Below are 19607 nucleotides of genomic sequence, written 5' to 3' on the forward strand. Positions count from 1 at the left end.
GTGTAGTATTGATGGTTGTAGTAAATGCCACCTAAGAATTTATTATGGCTGATTGCAGGGTAAATGGACGTGTTTCGGAAGGTGGTGTTATTGGCTACACATATTTGGTGAAAAATTGGCTGAAGGCACCCTTGGTCTTCCCAATAAAGAAGAGTTGCCCAATTTTGCAGTCAAATTACCATATGTTTTTGTTGGCGATGATACGTTTTCACTAAGTAAAAATTTAATGAAGCCCTACAAGGGAAGCAAGCTCACCAATGAACAACGTATATACAACTACCGTTGCAGTAGAGCCCGAGGAGTCTCAGAAAATGCATTTGGAATTCTTGCTGCCAGATTCAGGGTCTTTCAGAAAGCCATCCACCTATCCCCCGAAAAAGTTTGAAAAATCGTAATGGCCTGTTGTTATCTACACAACTACATAAGAAAAATGCATTCAAATTACTACATGCCAAAAGGATCCGTGGACACAGAACTTGTAGAAAATGGTGAAACAGTACTTGGCTCTTGGAGAAACGAGCGTTTTGTAGTACACCCACTAAATGTTAACAGAAATGCACATCAACACTCTATCAGTGCAACATCTATCAGAGATAGCTACTCAGAATATTTTAATGGACCTGGATCAGATAGATAGATAGATAATGCCTTTATTGGTGGCGAAGTTAGGGCTCGAGGCTCTCTCTTACACTTAACCACTAGATGAGTATACATATACATAACTTATAATTTCGAATACAAATAAAACAAATAATACTAATAACAATAGCAGCAATAATAATAATAATAATAATAATAATAATAATAATAATAATAATAATAATGAAAGAATCCTTAATTTTAAAATATACAAAATAACGTACACTTAAATTATGTAACTGCAGTAATCCATTCATTCATCCCATTCATTCCTTCATTCACTCAACAATTATCCAGCAAGTCAGCGGGATCTACTTAGCAAATGCTCCCGGCAAGCCACTTTAAACTTGCGATGAGAAGGATTTTCTCTGATGTTCGCAGGTAGCGAATTCCAAGACCTAGACACAGAGATTATGAAGGAGCGGTTGTACACAGCAGTGCGGTTTACAGGTATGGCAAGAGAGGAACCAGATCTTGTATTGTGTTCATGATAGGACGAGAGGTAAGAAAAAGATGAAGACAGATAGTCGGGAGTATTAGTGGAAAGAACTTTGTGCAGAAGTGATAGCATGTGAAGTTCACAGCGCTGGTGCACTCGAAGCCACGACAGCTCCTTATAATAAGGTGATATATGAGCATCATATTGTAGATTAAAGATATATCTTATGCAGCTGTTCAGGCTCCGGTCCAGTTTCTTGTTACTGTCCCAGGTTATTCCAGTCAACACAGTGTCCTTGGCAGTGTAAAAAAAGTAATGCTAGAATGTTATCTGCAAGATCTTCCAGAATGAAGAAACATTGGGAACAAAAAATTATTAAGTGCTAAAAACTGAACTTATGTATTTGAACACATTGTTGTATATAACGTTTGATTTTGGTGCTCCAATGTTGGCATAAACAGTGTAAATAAATACCACCAAAGAAAAGTTCATAATAAAAGGCTCACAACTCTATATAAATGTTTCAATGACAATGACATTGCAACCTACCTCATGTTCATCATCAATAGTGTTTATTGAATCGCTTGGAGTTTCTTGGTCGACGAGGAAGCTCATAGTGTCAAAATACCACAACGTAGATTCATTTATATCACCTCTGCTCCTGCCCCTGATTTTTTTGAATCCTTTATTTTTTCAATTCCTTCCTAAATTTGGTTCGTAGGGAGTTGAATTTTTTTACATCCTCTGCCGTCGCATTGGGGTATTTCTCTTGATAAAAATGAAGCAACCGTCCCATTGCTTGAGCTTTCTTTTCTCTGTCCATGTAATCGTCCGATTTAATTTTCCATAGAACCGGCATGGACTGATATACCTAAAACAAGAATTAATAACAATTATTACCCCTGTTGGAGTGACGAAATAACATTTAATTGTTATTTTATTATTTACAATAAAACCGCGTTTATCCGGACCCCTTTAATCTGGATATCGCTTAATCCGGACAGGCTAAAAATAAATTCAATAAATAAATACATTTTTTAAACATACTATTCTACAACGAATTACCGCAAAGCGATGTCTTAGTTTTACAATATGGAGTTCTTATGTCTGGAATGTAGACTACTGACTACTGTAGAATGAAATCACGAAGATGTCTCATACCAAATCAGTCAAGATGGGTTTTCTCAAAACGGGTCGTCTTCTCTCCATTTATAGATCAGTCATTTGCCCGTTTCAGCCCCAATTAGTCCGGATAAACGCAGTTTTACTGTATTTTCAAACTCAATGTTAAGACAGTACCTACTTCGATGCATCTTAAAATTAATTTCTTCTCTTCTTTGTCTTGCGACTTCTTTCGCAACTTACTCTTTTCGCTACCACCTGTACTTTTATCAGGTTCCATCGCAAGGAACAAAGAACATACACAAGCAACTCAAACAAACACTCGCAGGACACGATATAGAAACAACCTCTTCCGCGTCTACAGACTGACTGACGTTTTATTGCACCATACGGCAATATACCCCTCACACGTGGCAATAATATTGAAGCCACCGCAATATATTGATGGGCGTTCAATAAAAATCAGACGGATTTTATTTTCTTCAATATTATTGTTTCAATATACTCCTTATACGGTCAATATATTGATCAATATCGATATTGACTCAATAATATTGACCGTGTAAGGTAGCCTTTACACACTAAATGGAATAATCTCACCATGGTGGTTACTCCTAAAGCAGTCAGTAATTCTGAGGATGTCATCAATTATAATTAATATTTATTTTCTACAAATTGTAGGTACAAATCAGGGATGATGAATAGAGAAAGGGCATAGCCCCACATGCATGAACTTTCCTCAATTCCCACTTAAAATTACAATATTGAAATATACAATTATATTCTACATAGTGTGCTTATATACAGTTACCGTATTTCCAGAGACATATATTTACACATATGTCTTAATATTCATACACCTAATGTAGTTTTTCTTCCTCCAAAGGTTTCCTTGATTTTCCTGTATGCAGCATCTTCCTTTCCTACAATCATACAACCTTCAACATCCTTGTTCTCTTTCAGCCATTCTTCCTTAGCTGTCCTGCACTTTCTATCTACTTCATTATTTAATCGCCTGTATTTTCTGCTCTCCTCGTATTTTTACTTTCTTGTGCTTTTGGTATTTGTCAGTCAGGTCTAGTATCACCTGAGTTATCCTCTGATTCTTAGTTGATCTTTCCTTTTTTCCTTTCTTCAGCAGCCCTACTGACTTCATTCTTCCTCTACTGAGGTTCCTTCAGCCTTTTCATTTAGTCCTTGTGCAACATGTTCCTTGAAACAACCCCTCTCACTCTTTTCTTTCAACTTGTCTATATCCCACCTCCTTGCATTCCTTCCTTTCTTCAACTTCAGATGAAATTTCATGACCAACAAGTCGTGATCGGAGTCCACGTCTGCTCCTGGAAAGGCTTGCAAACCAACACCTGGTTTCTGAATCTCTACCTAACATAATGAAGTCTATTTGATACCGCCCAGTGTCTCAAGGTCTCATCCACGTATACAGCCATCGTTTGTGGTGTCTGAATGAAGTATTAGCGAGGACTACATTATGATCTGTGCAGAATTCAACCAACTGACTCCTTCAGTCTTTTCTTTGACCCAGTCAGAATTCTTCTACTGCATTACCTTCTCTTTCTTTGCCTACCACTGCAATCCAGTCTCCCATAACAATTAGATTATCGTCACCTTTAACATATTTTATTAAATCTATATCTTCATATATTCTTTGGATTTCATCATCTTCTGTTGGACTAGTAGGCATACAGACCTGCACTATTGTGGTGGGCATTGGCTTGGTGTCTCTCTTGATAACAGTAATCCTTTCACTATGCTGGTCGTAGTACCTTACCGCTGCCCTGTTTTCTTATTCATTATTAAACCAACTCCTGCATTTCCCCTGTTTGTGTGTTGATAATTCTGTAGTAGCCTGACCAAAAATCCTGCTCTTCATGCCAATGTACTTCACTTATACCAACTACATTTAATTTTAACCTATACATTTCCCTCTTCAGATTCTCTAACGTACCACAATGATTCAAGCTTCTAACATTGTAACTTGCAGAATGTCAGTATCCGTCTTCCTGATGATCACCCCCTCACGTGTAGTCTCCAGCCGAAGATCCAACTTGGGAACTATTTTACCTCCGGAATATTTTACCCGGGAGGAAGCCATCATCAGTACATCATTAATACAGAGAGAGCTGCATGTTCTTGGGAGTTAAGTTACGGCTGTAGTTTCCCATTACTTTCAGCCGTGTAGCAGTATCAACATAGCTAAGCCATTTTAAGTATTATTACAAGGCCATATCAGTCAATCGCCTAGACTGCCAACCTTGCAACTTCTGAGAGGCTGCTACCCATTTTTGATGAACCATTCGTTAGTCAGGTCTTTCGACAGATACCCATCCGGTATGGTTGTTCCTATGGCTTGGCTATCTGCTTCACTGGAACGCACAAGCCTCCCCACAGCGGCAAGATTACATGGTTCGCAGGGAAGTATTTTCAACATACAGTATTGCAATATAATGTCCGACAGGAGAACAGCTCTGACTCCTAGTAACATGGAACTCATGGCAACTCTTGTTTAGATTGATGAATAAATTATGTATACAGGCTAGGCCCTACTTATCGTGACAGGATAAAAATTTTCCAAACATACAAGGTTCGCATATATGCAATGTCTTTTTGGAAGAAGCATGACACTCGTGTTTCTTGTGCACAAGTAAAAATAAAATATATTTTACTGCAAATAAGCCATCAACTATCTTTTGGTTTAGCTTTTATTGTTGAAAAAAGTTGAAATAAAATTTTATGATATTGTGATATAGATGAAATAAAGTAAAAGTAGTGAAAAATATACCAAAAATAATTTTTAAATGACTAAATTAGGCAAACATTTTTACCACAAACAGGTGCCTCTAGGAATGGCTTACTAAACAATCAAATGGCAGGAAACGTATTCCTTATACGAGGATTGGGGCAAAAGTCATAGCAACTATTTTTTTTCTTGAAGATACCAGTCCGGTTGGAAAATGTGATATATATAGACGAAAGAACTGAAATATTGTAACACACAAATTTATTACGGTAGTATACAGGTCAACAGGGACTTCCCGGTGCAAAAGAAAGACAACACAGTACACATAAAGTTGACATGACAAACCTGGGCCTAAAGAATCTCAAAGTAGTTCCCTGCTCCTGACACCACACGCTGCCAAGGATGTGGGAGGCGCTGAATACCATCTGCCTCAGCATTTGCCGCACCATGTGTGAATCAGGTCACCTATTGGTGCACAGCATTAACAATGTCCTCTTGTTTTGCAAACCACCTACCACGTAGTGGTTCCTTGATCTTTCGAATGAGATCAAATTGACAGGGCGAAATATCGGGAGAGTACGGTGGGTGCTCCAATTCTTCCCATCCCCAACGTCGCAGTAGCTGCCCTACACACTCTGCTTTATGCGGTTATGCATTGTCATGCAGGATTATTGCACCGTCCACAAGATCCGGTCGTTTCTCCCAAACGCCACGTCGCACCTGTTGCACCAGGAAGTCCCTGTAGTACTGCGCGGTCACTGTTCTGCCATGTGGAACAAAGTGGCAAACAATGACACCCCTGACGTCATACGCGATGATCACCATCAATTTGACTGGGTAGGGATTCATTTTTTTGCTAGTTGCTTTACGTCACACCGACACAGATAGGTCGTACGGCAACGATGGGACAGGAAAGGGCTAGGAGTGGGAAGGAAGCGGCCGTGGCCTTAATTAAGGTACAGCCCCAGCATTTGCCTGGTGTGAAAATGGGAAACCACGGAAAACCATTTTCAGGACTTCCGACAGTGGGGTTCGAACCTACTATCTCCAGAATACTGGATACTGGCCGGGGAAGGATTCTGACAGACCTTCTGTCTCCTTGGTGATCCAGCATATCGCCACTCCGCTGACTGACGTTTCAGTTCTGGTTCGTATGCCCTGGCCCAAAAATTCATCGATGGCAATTATTCGTGACAAGAACTGATCGCCGCCCTGTTGCCAGCGTGCAAGGTGGTTGGAGCATATTGCATAGCACACCCACCTTTGAACTTCCGTCAGTGCATGCGGTACCCACCGCGATGCGATTTTGCGCAGTTGCAACTCATTACGCAACATCCTGTGGACGGTACGTTTCTCGATGCCACTTGCCCTCTCTAACTCCCGTAGCGTCCATCGTCTGTCTTCATCCAGGAGGTGCTCGATGACAGCACGTGCCACGTCGGTCCGCACAGTGACAGGTCGTCCCGAACGTTGCTCATCACTGGTTGACACATGTCCTTGCTGAAACTTTCCTACCCACCGTGCTACTATACACTATGGTAGGACATTATTCCCAAGGGCTTCCACTAATTCACTGTGACATTCCATCGCATTTCTCCCTCGGAGAACAGCTATTTTGACGTAAGCGCGCTGCTCAACATGAGTTACTTCCCTCTCGCACGACACTCACCAACTGACTGATTTCACAGCCCTCGCTCCGCTACCACCAGCTATCACAGATCCATCTGTTGTTCTGTATACACACTATGCCTGCAGAACTTCCACACGACACATATACGTTTGTGATCCGTTCACATATCTACAAGAAAAAAATAGTTGCCATGACTTTTGCCCCAATCCTCGTACTTTGTGTGCTACATTATTTTTTTTTAAATTTCTTTTCTGATGTCCTGGGAGTTGGCTTAAGATCAGTCTCGACCTATAATCAAATAAATACAGTAACTGAAGTCCTATGGAATGCTGTTGACTTAAGATACAGTATTGTGGTCCAAAGCCTATTTTCAATAACAATTAAAGGGCAAGTCAATTAAAAAATCATGTTATAGGAAAATACAAATTTTATAAATACAATGGTGAAAATTCAACATTGAAAACAAAAACAGTTCTAGACTCACATATCTTCGGTAGTTTGGAGTTGTACGGTGATGACGTCACTTTGCAACAAGAGAGCCTCCAGCCAACCATGCAAGACTTTCAGACCAAAGTATCTTTCTTCAGCTTCCTCTTTACTGGGTTTTACATTTTATAGTGACCCAAGTTTTTGTGGACAATCTTCTCGTCTGTTAGATCTGAAATGATGTTGCTGGTGCATTTGTTATGAGGTATGTCAATTAATTTACAATTTTTTATTTTTATTTTTGTAACCAGTTGACAGGCTTCTTAATGTACAGTACAGTAGAACCTCAATAATTCGAAATCGGTTAATTCAAAATCCCGCCTAATTCGAAGAAGCTCTCGTTCCCGGAAACATGAGATATAGTTTTGCATGTTATTTCAATTGTTTAATTTGAAATACGGATAATTCGTAATTCGAAGTACAATGTCGGCCCCATTACCGAAATTCAGACTTTTAATTCGAAACTTCCTTTACATTTAAAAACAATAGTATGTTACAGAGCAATTTCAACTCGAAATTTATCTGTTCCGCGTCAAAATAGAGCGCGCGTTCCGGAACGTGGAGGGGTAGCTTTCCGCACTTACACTCACTTCGGTGGGTCTACAGTGCGCTTCATGATATCATACAACAGGCAGTGTGCGGGAAAACAGAATCCGCGAACACTGGCGATGCCGACAGTTGACGAAAAAACGTGGCTCATATAATAAATTCGTAGGCACCGAACAATATTGTCATTTCCGGTGAAACTGCATTGCTTTATTTTTATGCGAGCCCAAACGGTCTTATGGTTTTAAAGGAGAAATTGCCAGCCGGGAAATCGTACAAGGGTGAGGGATGGGGGTCATAGTAGTGCGTTGCAATGCACATGGAAGCGAAATACTTTATCCCCTCATCATAGGAAATTTCGATAAGCTACAATGTTTTAAGGGCGTCGGGCACTTTCCATGCCAGTACAAAGCATCTAAAAATGCAAACAGTACAGAAATCCAAAAATTAATGCATTTGCACAGGGGAACCGGAATAATTTATCCTCGTCTTTGAATTGTGCGATTTTTTTTCTTTCGTTGCGTGAGGTTATGTTTGTCAGTGATTTATCGAAGTGCATTATTTGAACATTGTAAATGCACCTTGTTGGATACGGTACATTTCGGAAATAGTTTTTTTCCATGGCATTTGAAAGGTTTAAACTGTGAATCGAGGTGATTGCATGTATTAATGGGTCTTAGAATACTTTGTGACGCAGCAAGTGTTTACATTTCTGAAGTACGAGAGAAGTGCCATGGCGGGAAATCGTACAAGGATAGAGTCATAGGAAAGTTCGATTTTAAGGGCATCGGGTACTTTCTGTGTAAACACAAGGCATCTAAAATGCATACAGTATAGTAATCCAATTAATAAAGCACTTGCACATGGGAGCCAGCATAGATTTCTCCTCGTCTTCGAATCGTGCTTTTTTTTTTCTTTCTTTCGTTGCGTGAGGTTACGTTTACCAGTGAGATATCCAAGTGGATTATTTGAATACTGTAAATGCATCTTCTTGGATACATTTTGGAAATAGTTCTTTTTTTCATGGCATTTGAAAGGCATAAACTGTGAAGCAAGGTTAACTGCATGCAGTAACGGGCCTTAGAATATTTTGTAACGCGGCAAGGGTTGGTACTTCTGAATTGCGAATTGGCGGTTAATTCGAAGTCCGATTTTTTAGTCCCAACGACTTCGAATTAACGACGTTTTACTGTATTTTCTTTTATACACCCGGTTTGGCAATACCACAGTTCACATATTACTTCGTTCTTTTCGTGGGCATTGTGGTCAAGTCTAACATTCACACAGAACTGCACCCTTTTAGGAACATGTTTCAATCTGATATAGATGTTGATTACCATAGGGAACCTGAAATATTGGTCCCGAATGAGTAAATTTATAATACTTTTTTTTTCTTTTTCCTTACAATTTGCTTTACGTCGCACCAACACAGATAGGTCTTACGGTGACAATGTGATAGGAGATGGCTAGGATTGGGAAGGAAGCGGCCGTGGCTTTAATTAAGGTACAGTCCCATCATTTGCCTGGTGTGAAAATGGGAAACCGCGGAAAACCATCTTCAGGGCTGCCGACGGTGGGGTTCGAACCTACTATCTCCCGAATACTGGATACTGGCCGCACTTAAGCGACTGCAGCTATCGAGCTCGGTAATTTATAATACCAATGGAGTTGGTCCGTTACTGGACATTATAAATTTTCCAGCTAACTCATTCCTGGTTGCCAGCGTTTCACCCCAGGGTGCTAAGTTGGGCTCATCAGTTTGTAAATAGCACACCTACCAAGACGCCATCAGATGATATAGATGTTGATTCCCACAGGGAATCTGAAATACCAAGACACATGGTAGGAGTGCTGTTTACCAAATGATGAGCCCAACTTAGCACACTGGGGCGAAACGCTGGCAACCAGGAATGAGTTAGCTGGAAAATTTATAATGTCCAGTAACGGACCAACTACACTGGTATTATGTTTCAATCTCCCATGAAAACGTTCCGACTGCCATTATGTAGAAAATTATTTGTACAACTCAGATCTTTCAGAAATCTTTTATTACTCATCTCTTACAGAGCAGAATATTCTTTCGAATTTGTCTTAATCCTCTTATGGTCTCCAATCTGGTTGCTGTGCGCATAGGATGTGAATTTATTTTCATTTCAAGAATGGATATCGCATACGTGGTTTAGAATCGAAGTAAATTTCCTGAAAAGTTCAGAATTATTTTCACATTTGACTGAGTACCACCAGATAGGGTTATAAATGAATTTCAATTCATGACCATAGAATCTTTGCTATGCCTGTTAAATTTTTCATCAACAATTTTGAGAAATGCCACACATCAAACCCATAATGAACTTCTTTTTCATCATACAGACAGAAAAATTTTCAATTGTAGTTTTTGACATATCTCGCTAATAGTGTTATACAAGCACGTATTTCCCTGTCTCCTTGTGTCATGTCCCTTTGAGCGACAATGAAGTCCAATATTTTAGATCCACTCAGGTTCATGATAGTATTGACATATTTTTCCAAAAACCCTGGGTAATGTACAGCCCATCTCCTGCTAAATACATATTTTCTTCTTCTAGTGCAGTTCCAAGTTAATATCCTTCCACTCAAACCATGTGCGGTGAGTGGTATGAAAGAAATATAGTTTAGCCAATGTATTTGCAAGCCTTGATAGTTTCTGCAAATGATCTGAAAGCACTGAAAATAAGTCCACACAAATGAAGCCCTGATGCAGTGTAAACATTACCAGTAAAGGCTTTTTTTTTTTTTTGCCTGAAGATTGCCAGCTAAAGGAATGGCTGCTGGTGCAAACAATTTTTACATGAAAACACACACCTGACCAATATGTACGAGTTTCAGTCACAGGTCTTCCACACGATATAATTTAAACGATGACAACAATGTACTAGTAAACACTAGTTAGTTTCAGCAGACTGAAGAGCCTGACAGTTACAAATTAGCAGAGTCAAAACTGGAGTCAGATATTACAAAAAAAAATCCATGACTTCTATCTTATTAAATTCAGATGTATCACATTCTGATGTGGTGCTAGTGCCAGGCTTAATGGCTTTCTAATAGATGTGCAACAAGTCTTCCATATGAAAGAAGTTTTTTTTTAGGAAATTTTTCGGCTGAGGCCCTAGAAAATCTGATGGAATAGCATCATGGACATTTAAATTTACAATGTGTCAGAAGCCTTTTCTTCATTTCAGAAATGTATGCCACAGATTATAAAACCTGATGAGGGAAGACATTTTTTGTTTTGCACTCAAAACCCATTTCCTGTATACACTTGAGAATTTGTCCTCATTTGGAAAAGAATAATTCCCCCCCCCCCCCAATTAGTATTACTACAACCATCAGATTCATCAAACAAATATATGTCTTCTCAAGTGGCTGATTAGTCCAATTCTAGACCCACAGACTCCGTTACAGTAAAAGCACATACCATATTTCTCCGAATCTAAGACAATTTCTTTCTTTCCCTCAGAATCTTATGTGAAAAATCAAGGGTTGTCTTGCATGAATGCCAGTAATGAACACACTGGCAGTTACCACAGTTACCACGCTGCATCCCTTCCCCACGCCCTGCCTTCCAGCGTGCATAAAACTCAACCTTCAATGTTCGTGTCTTTATTTATTTTTTTTTTGCTAGGGGCTTTACGTCGCACCGACACAGATAGGTCTTATGGCGACGATGGCATAGGAAAGGCCTAGGAGTTGGAAGGAAGCGGCCGTGGCCTTAATTAAGGTACAGCCCCGGCATTTGCCTGGTGTGAAAATGGGAAACCACGGAAAACCATCTTCAGGGCTGCCGATAGTGGGATTCGAACCTACTATCTCCCGGATGCAAGCTCACAGCCGCGCGCCTCTACGCGCACGGCCAACTCGCCCGGTCGTGTCTTTATTAGGTCTACAGGCTACATCGCTAGCCGCAGCAACCGGTTGTACAGTGCCTCTAAGTAACATCACTGGTTCTCGGTACACAGTGAAGAGAGAATGACATTCTACTTGGCAAGAGACAGGCTCGTAGCACAGGCGACTGGGTGAGTGACAATCTCTGGAATGGATTTTAAAAAAGAATCCCCGTATTAGGCTCTTCAAAAAGGTTTCTCAAATCTGCAGAACGGAATCAAAACATGCGAGACTTTGAATTCTTAGAAAGGCCATGGCTACTCGGTGGCAGAGTTATAACGCATCTGCTGTACCTGACACTTAGTAAAACTAACAGTTTTACAGACAGCAGGAATATTTTCGTGATGGATCGTCGTACTGTAAAGACACGTGGAACAGCTATTGCCGGCAAATTTTCAACGGGATCTCGTCAATATTATGATGCCAATTTTAACTTAATGGTTATTAAAAACACAGAAATGAAGAATAATTGTGCAGCCACAAGAAAATATGACACAACTAAAGCCAATGTTCAGTGTTAGCATGAAGGCAAAGATAGGCTAAAAATGCATACTGTCAAAGAAAGGCATTCATATGATTTCACAAAGCACTTTTTAAGCCTGATTGAATTTTCTTGAAGGATAAAGCAAGGGTGTCTTGGATTCGGAGAAGTACGGTACTAGTTGTAACAGCAGAGGGTCATAAGGGAGCACATTTCTTCGTTCTTGCTCATTGTTTCCTGTGATTCTGTCTTCAGATTCTAATCTTCTACTCTGTTCAAAATTTTGAACTCCATCATATACAACTTGATGGTATTTTGCCTTATAACTGGCTATAGTTTCCCCATTTGACAATGTCACAGCGAAAATAATCAATAACACTGAACTGCTGGCTGGCAGCTCTCTTATCGTGGAATGATGTCATTGCATGTAGCTTTGGTACGTTGTAGGTTGAGAATGGTATCGTATTTTGAGTTGCGATCTGCAATACTCAACATGAGTCCTGTACATTATATGAAAAAAGATTTATTTTGTACAATACTCCTATAACACTTTTATTCATATTTGTACCACAAAGCAAACCAGTGAGTCCACTGTATGTTTTGAGCTTTTACCACCGATGACCACCACCTCTTCCTTTTAAACTGAAGATTTTGTTGTGGTCCTTTAGAAACTAAAAACAACAAAGACTATGACCCTGCAAATTGTGTGACTATTAATCCTGTGTATGATAGGAAACAGATGGATAGCAGTGACTTACCCTGTAAGCATACATGGAAAATCAGCACACGTAAAAGAAACACAGGAGTCCAAAATTTTTGGTTGTACACTTCGTCAGTGGAGGATACAACAAGAATGGTAGTAAATACTGGAGTAGTGGGGGCAGGACTAGATAACTGCTGCTTTTTTTTTTTTTTTCCATATGTTTAAGTCATGTACTTCCCAGGAAATAAGCACCAGTTGAAGTTCCAACTTCAGAATCTTCAAGGATAAGAGAGTGGGAAGATGGGGATATATGTTTACAGACTTGAACTGTGAAACAATCATAAAATGTGGTTTAATGAAGCCAGGAATGAACGAGAACAGGAAGATCAAGGTTATGTGTGGGGTTTTTTTTGGGTCCAATTTTCACATGGGATATCTAAAAATGAAAAATCATGCCCTGCTGTTTCAGATTTCATGTAAAACTTGAGGTGGTATGGCTCCTCATAAAAATTATGAGGTAGCTTGCTTTAATATTTCTGCTCTTTTGGTTTCTCTCTCTCCTATCTATGTACCCTTGCAGTGTGGTGGCATGTCGTGTGGGTGCATAGCTTTTGCCATGCTTTCCTGTCTTGTGCTATGTGCTTTGCTTTATGTAGAAACCTTCCAACCAATGCCTTCATCTGGTTAATCCACCATGTTGGAAGTCTTCCTTGGGACCTTGCACTTTGCCCTGTAACATTAGCTTCTCCACTGCTCCAGTCCTTCTTGCTATGAGACCAAAGTATCTGAAATATACCTGGCCAATGTGCATGAGCTTGTCCTTGACCTTGAGCCCTACTAGGATAGAAGCATTTGTGCTGTGCTTGGTCCAAGATACTCATAGGACTCAATGGCACACCTACATTTCCATTGCTTCAATCTTCTTCCTGTTGACTTTATTAAGTGTCCATGTTTCAGCTGCATATACCTGCTTAAGTTTGGTGTTGATAGTGATCGCTCTGTCCTTTGAAATCTTGGTTAGCTTGTTTACAGGGTTAAACTGATATAATTTTTATTTTGGACTGTTGAAATTTCGTAAACATATACTGTGTACTGTGGGTTTCTTTTGAGTTCAAGGTGAATTTCATTCCCCAAGAAAATATCTTTCTTACTCAAGAATTTTTACTTTATCCAAGAAACTAAGATATTTTACTCAAGAAATTGGAGGGTATCTAAACAAAAGTCTAGGTAAATTTTGAAGTATTGCTGTCCAAAAAACATCTTAAACACTCCCTTTAGTTCTACATTGATGATAATAATAATAATAATAATAATAATAATAATAATAATAATAATAATAATAATAACAACTTGTAAATGAAACATACCATCCTGTGTTAAATTCATTCCCCGGAACTCGTGAGGTCCCACCAATTGCTTTTTGAGGTCTCCTTCAAAGTACACAAAAATAGTAGGTAAGTTGCTGTCTGGAAAGTTAGGAATACACGTGCTTGATATACTCTTCAGGAATTTGGTGGCAGGGAATTTAACTGCAAGGTTGGCCAAGTGCTGATTGACTAGAGCACAGAGCGGGATCCTGAAAACAAGATACCACAGATGCTATAACAACTGGCCATTATAAGATAGTCTCCAAATTAGTTAAAAGAGAATCAGCGAGCAAGGTGCAAATTGAAAGCCAGGATTAAAGTAAGTTGTGAATTAGCTGGCTACATAGAATAACTGGGTACCTCTACAATATGAGGAATAACTGTGTCCGACTGGGAAGAATGTAAATTTACAAAATAATATTTTAAATTACAATAGACTCAAAGCTACAAACACTTTCTCCTGCATCTTCTTAGAAACTGCTTTGATGTAAAAATCAAACAAGATATGCCATCAAGACCAAGATGCCTGTCTTTCCTACTTGATTTTATCAGCATACTTAAACAGATGAAGTGGTCTGATTTTATGAATATTTTAGACTGCTGAATGAAGCAGAGAAGTTACTTCTTACCCTTGTTTGTAGAGGTGTAAGATAACCCAGACTCCTTCCCCAGCCTTATTAACAGCCTGGACATAGTCCTCTGCACTTATCTCTAGTACTTCTCCATAACGAGCCTTATTAGCAGCGGCTTTTATTTCAGCAATCCGTTTTCTCCGATACTCAAGAATAACTCTCTCATCTTCTTCATCTTCCAATTCGTCGAGTTCGTCTAATGTCAAATTCTCCAATGTGTGACCACCTGAAAGTCCAAGAAGTGTTAACACTGAAGATACAATTAAGGCCGAGGAGTACAATCTTGGATATAATGAAGAGATCTTTGTTTATCTGCTCACTAAATGTTTTCATACAACTGAGAGAAAGCAAATATTACAACTTAAAACAACTGTCTTTGTTAAAATATACAGTATTTATAAACAATGTGCAGAGAGTACAACAGGAATCAGAATACACATAAACAAACTAGGCCATCGGAACTAAAATGTAAGCTCTGAAACTTCTGACTTTAAAACACTTGATTGTAAAATACCCAGTTCTTATCAACATAAACAAACAGAATTCTAGTACACATATAAATTAGTGTCAAATCAAGTCATATAAAGAGAGATAGAAACATGAAAAGGAACACAATAGGATGAACACAATGACAGCTCAATGTGGGAAGAGGGAGCAACAGAAAGAAAATGGCTTCAATTCAGTAATCTGTTTTCTCTGATACTCGAGAATAACTTTCTCATCTTGATCTTCCAATTCATCTCGTTCATCTAATGTCATTGACCCTATCCTCTTGAGACCCAAGGCCAAATTTAGACATTTTTAAGAACTTTTTTGAGTTTAATGGGCTTTTAGGGAACAAAGTATGGCAAATATACAAAATATATTTTTGGATGGCAAAAGTTTTGGAGATTTGTAGTGATACACTTGTTCGTCACCACGTGGCTCGCTGTATGCTGGGGGTTCCTAGGGGAAATTTAGATGTTAACATTGTTTGTTTTCTGTTTCGCTTGATTATAAGGGCCAAAATATGACATACATAAAAAAATTGTAATTTGGGTAAATATTTTGCGGGGGGGGGGGAAGGTGTTTCTACAGTAATTTTTGGGGTGTATGATACATCCGGGACAATAATGAGTTTTAACATTTACACGGTGCTGCCACCTGTAACTTTCAACAGAAAACAGCAACAAAATTATAAACATAAACCGCAGAATGCATTTCTTTTACTACTTGCTTTATGTCACACACCGACACAAACAGGTCTTATGGTGATGGGCTAGGAGTGGGAAGGAAGTGGCCATGGTCAAATTAAGGGACAGCCCCACAATTTGCCTGGTGTGAAAATGGGAAACCACGGAAAACCATCTTCAGGGCTGCCGACAGTGGGGTTCGAACCCACTATCTCCCGAATGCAAGCTGACAGCTGTGCGCCTCTAACCGAACAGTCAACTCGCTCGGTGTAGAATATATCAAATATTATACACACACCACCACAAATTACATTTATTTTCTGAGCCAGAAAATAAAATGCTTGATGTACTATATATGATACACAGGTTCACTAGAGGCTATACTGGAGGTTGGCAATAACAAATGACTATGTAAGTTTGCAATTCCCATTAACTCTTCATGCAGTAATGAATTTGTATTTATGTTTTAATTCTCCTGTGAAATGTTTCCATTTTATCTTTTCAAATGCACAGCTGAAGAAGGAATCTATTCTGAAATAGAATGACAAGAAAACTTGAAACCTGTATACTGAGCTAACAACTATATCAGTAGACGTGATATGGGCTTTTGGGTTTATGCCATGTCAAGAAAACAAGGTGAAACTCTATAAGTTTCGCAGAGAATTTTTCTCTGTGTCTTCAGAAGAAAATCTCGACTGTCCATGAGGAAGTCTTCAATAATAATGAGGGTTTGAATTTAAGAATATTTTACCACTGGAGATTTGTAGTGATATGCTCGATTGTCACCAGGTGGCTCGCCGTATGCTGGCACAGCGCTCCAAGCGAGAGCTAACAACATTAAGCTCCAAATGTGATGTTACACATGTATGGAAGTTTGACATAAACACATAGCTGGTGGTGACGAACATACGGATTTGGAAAACACTGAAACGAAATAACAATACAGAAAGGACAGGCTGGCAACCACATAATTATTACTTAATTGATAGCCTGTGTCCCTGTTGAAATTGTTAGGATTTAGGATTTTTATGTTTTTCCACAGCTTCTCGGATAATTCTAGACCTTGATTAATAAATTTCATGATGTTCCGTATTGATATCTATAGTATGTCATAGAAAGAAAGAGATCCACCTTATCAATACTAAATGTAATGTTGTTATTTAAAACAGGACCGGTTTCGACTTATTACAAGTCATCTTCAGCTGTCATTTACATACACATTAGAATACATAATCAAACAGTTGTATCTTACAAATAAACATGTCTTGTTTGATAGACATTAGGTAATATGTCTAGAAGTGAAATTCTGCTTCTTACATCTAGGTTTAAAGTATCAAGAATATTAAAAAGATATCTATCTTTAACACATTAAAAAATTAAAAAATTACAACACATGATAAAATTTGTTGTTTACACCTGACCTTGAATATAGCATTATCGTTCGAGTTTTACTAATAATAGTTCTTTAAAAGGACTTTTTTATTGCATTGTTTTTAGTCGACTAAATATGCTTAAATGTAGCCGCATGTGCTTATACAGATACTTCTTATTAGGCTTAGACTTTGTCAAATGAGTAATGTGAATTCAAAGATGAAATTACAAAAACAAAGTGAAGTGCGTTTGAATTAATAGTGATCTAGGTAATTGTAACCTCTGTTGAATAACTCCTGCAATTATATACTATTTGAAATACATTTCATGCAAAGAAGACATTAGCACACTTCAATATATAAAAGTTGAAAGGTATAAAACAATCATATACGTTTTGTGAAATTCATATGAAGTAATGTTCTTTCCTCATGCGTATGTGTCAATTTCAAATGGAGTAATGTACTTTATATAAACTTTGTCAAATTAAGTAATGTGAGAATGAATTTTGAGATTGCGTTGAGAAATGAAATGCCAGGTAATTAAAACCTGTATTGAATGACCTCTTCAAATATATACTGTGTAAAATACAATAAATTCAACATAAAACAATGGTACATTTCAATATAAGTTAAAAGGTAAGAGGCAGTCCTGCAAATTTGTAAAACTTCATATGAAGTACTGTTCTTCACGTGTACATGCCAAGTTCAAATGGGGCACTATTGGCCACTATTTGCTTAAAGTCCAATCACTATGAATTTAGATTGTCTTGTTGAATATACAGATTGAAGATGAATGTGCTGCTGGAGTTATGAAAGCTGTTGTTGTAGGTGGTTCTTTTTCGGTCTATGATACTTGCTAACTATTGTCGTGAGATGATTGGGAAGTGTATCGCTTGGCGGCTTCCCAATCATCTCACGACAATAGTTAGCAAGTATCATAGACCGAAAAAGAACCACCTACAACAACAGCTTTCATAACTCCAGCAGCACATTCATCTTCAATCTGTATATTCAACAAGACAATCTAAATTCATAGTGATTGGACTTTAAGCAAATAGTGGCCAATAGTGCCCCATTTGAACTTGGCATGTACACGTGAAGAACAGTACTTCATATGAAGTTTTACAAATTTGCAGGACTGCCTCTTACCTTTTAACTTATATTGAAATGTACCATTGTTTTATGTTGAATTTATTGTATTTTACACAGTATATATTTGAAGAGGTCATTCAATACAGGTTTTAATTACCTGGCATTTCATTTCTCAACGCAATCTCAAAATTCATTCTCACATTACTTAATTTGACAAAGTTTATATAAAGTACATTACTCCATTTGAAATTGACACATACGCATGAGGAAAGAACATTACTTCATATGAATTTCACAAAACGTATATGATTGTTTTATACCTTTCAACTTTTATATATTGAAGTGTGCTAATGTCTTCTTTGCATGAAATGTATTTCAAATAGTATATAATTGCAGGAGTTATTCAACAGAGGTTACAATTACTTAGATCACTATTAATTCAAACGCACTTCACTTTGTTTTTGTAATTTCATCTTTGAATTCACATTACTCATTTGACAAAGTCTAAGCCTAATAAGAAGTATCTGTATAAGCACATGCGGCTACATTTAAGCATATTTAGTCGACTAAAAACAATGCAATAAAAAGGTCCTTTTAAAGAACTATTATTAGTAAAACTCGAACGATAATGCTATATTCAAGGTCAGGTGTAAACAACAAATTTTATCATGTGTTGTAATTTTTTAATTTTTTAATGTGTTAAAGATAGATATCTTTTTAATATTCTTGATACTTTAAACCTAGATGTAAGAAGCAGAATTTCACTTCTAGACATATTACCTAATGTCTATCAAACAAGACATGTTTATTTGTAAGATACAACTGTTTGATTATGTATTCTAATGTGTATGTAAATGACAGCTGAAGATGACTTGTAATAAGTCGAAACCGGTCCTGTTTTAAATAACAACATTACATTTAGTATTGATAAGGTGGATCTCTTTCTTTCTATGACATAATTCTAGACCTGTAGTGTTTAGTGTGGGTAAGAGCTCGAACATCTTGGAACACGACATCATGACCTGACAACATGGCGTCCTCAGCCACTGCTGATTTGTTTGGCTTGTTGAGACATATTTCTTTGGTATTCTTGATGCGAGTCAAACTAGCAGTTTCTATTTTTGTATGAATGGTACACTGCTTTGATGATGATGTTGTTTAAAGGGGCTTAACAGCTAGGTCATCAGCTCTAAAGGTACGAGGTGCAACGAAATGAAATGATAATGAAAACTTCAAAATGCATCCACTG

The 19607-nt window shown here is 38.1% G+C and overlaps 1 protein-coding gene across 1 annotated transcript in view; it reads right to left on the reverse strand.

Annotated features, from left to right (window-relative positions):
- viaf (viral IAP-associated factor) overlaps positions 1 to 19607 on the reverse strand; it is a 57023-nt gene that overhangs the window by 15201 nt on the left and 22215 nt on the right. Inside the window, exons 3-4 of the mRNA XM_067136743.1 lie at positions 14722 to 14950; positions 14093 to 14301 (exon numbers count right to left, since the gene is read on the reverse strand). Of these exons, the coding sequence (XP_066992844.1) occupies positions 14093 to 14301; positions 14722 to 14950 (438 nt within the window). The remainder of the gene's footprint in view (positions 1 to 14092; positions 14302 to 14721; positions 14951 to 19607) is intronic.

This window comes from Anabrus simplex, chromosome 1 (genome assembly GCF_040414725.1).
Source record: "Anabrus simplex isolate iqAnaSimp1 chromosome 1, ASM4041472v1, whole genome shotgun sequence".
NCBI classification, from domain to species: domain Eukaryota; kingdom Metazoa; phylum Arthropoda; class Insecta; order Orthoptera; family Tettigoniidae; genus Anabrus; species Anabrus simplex.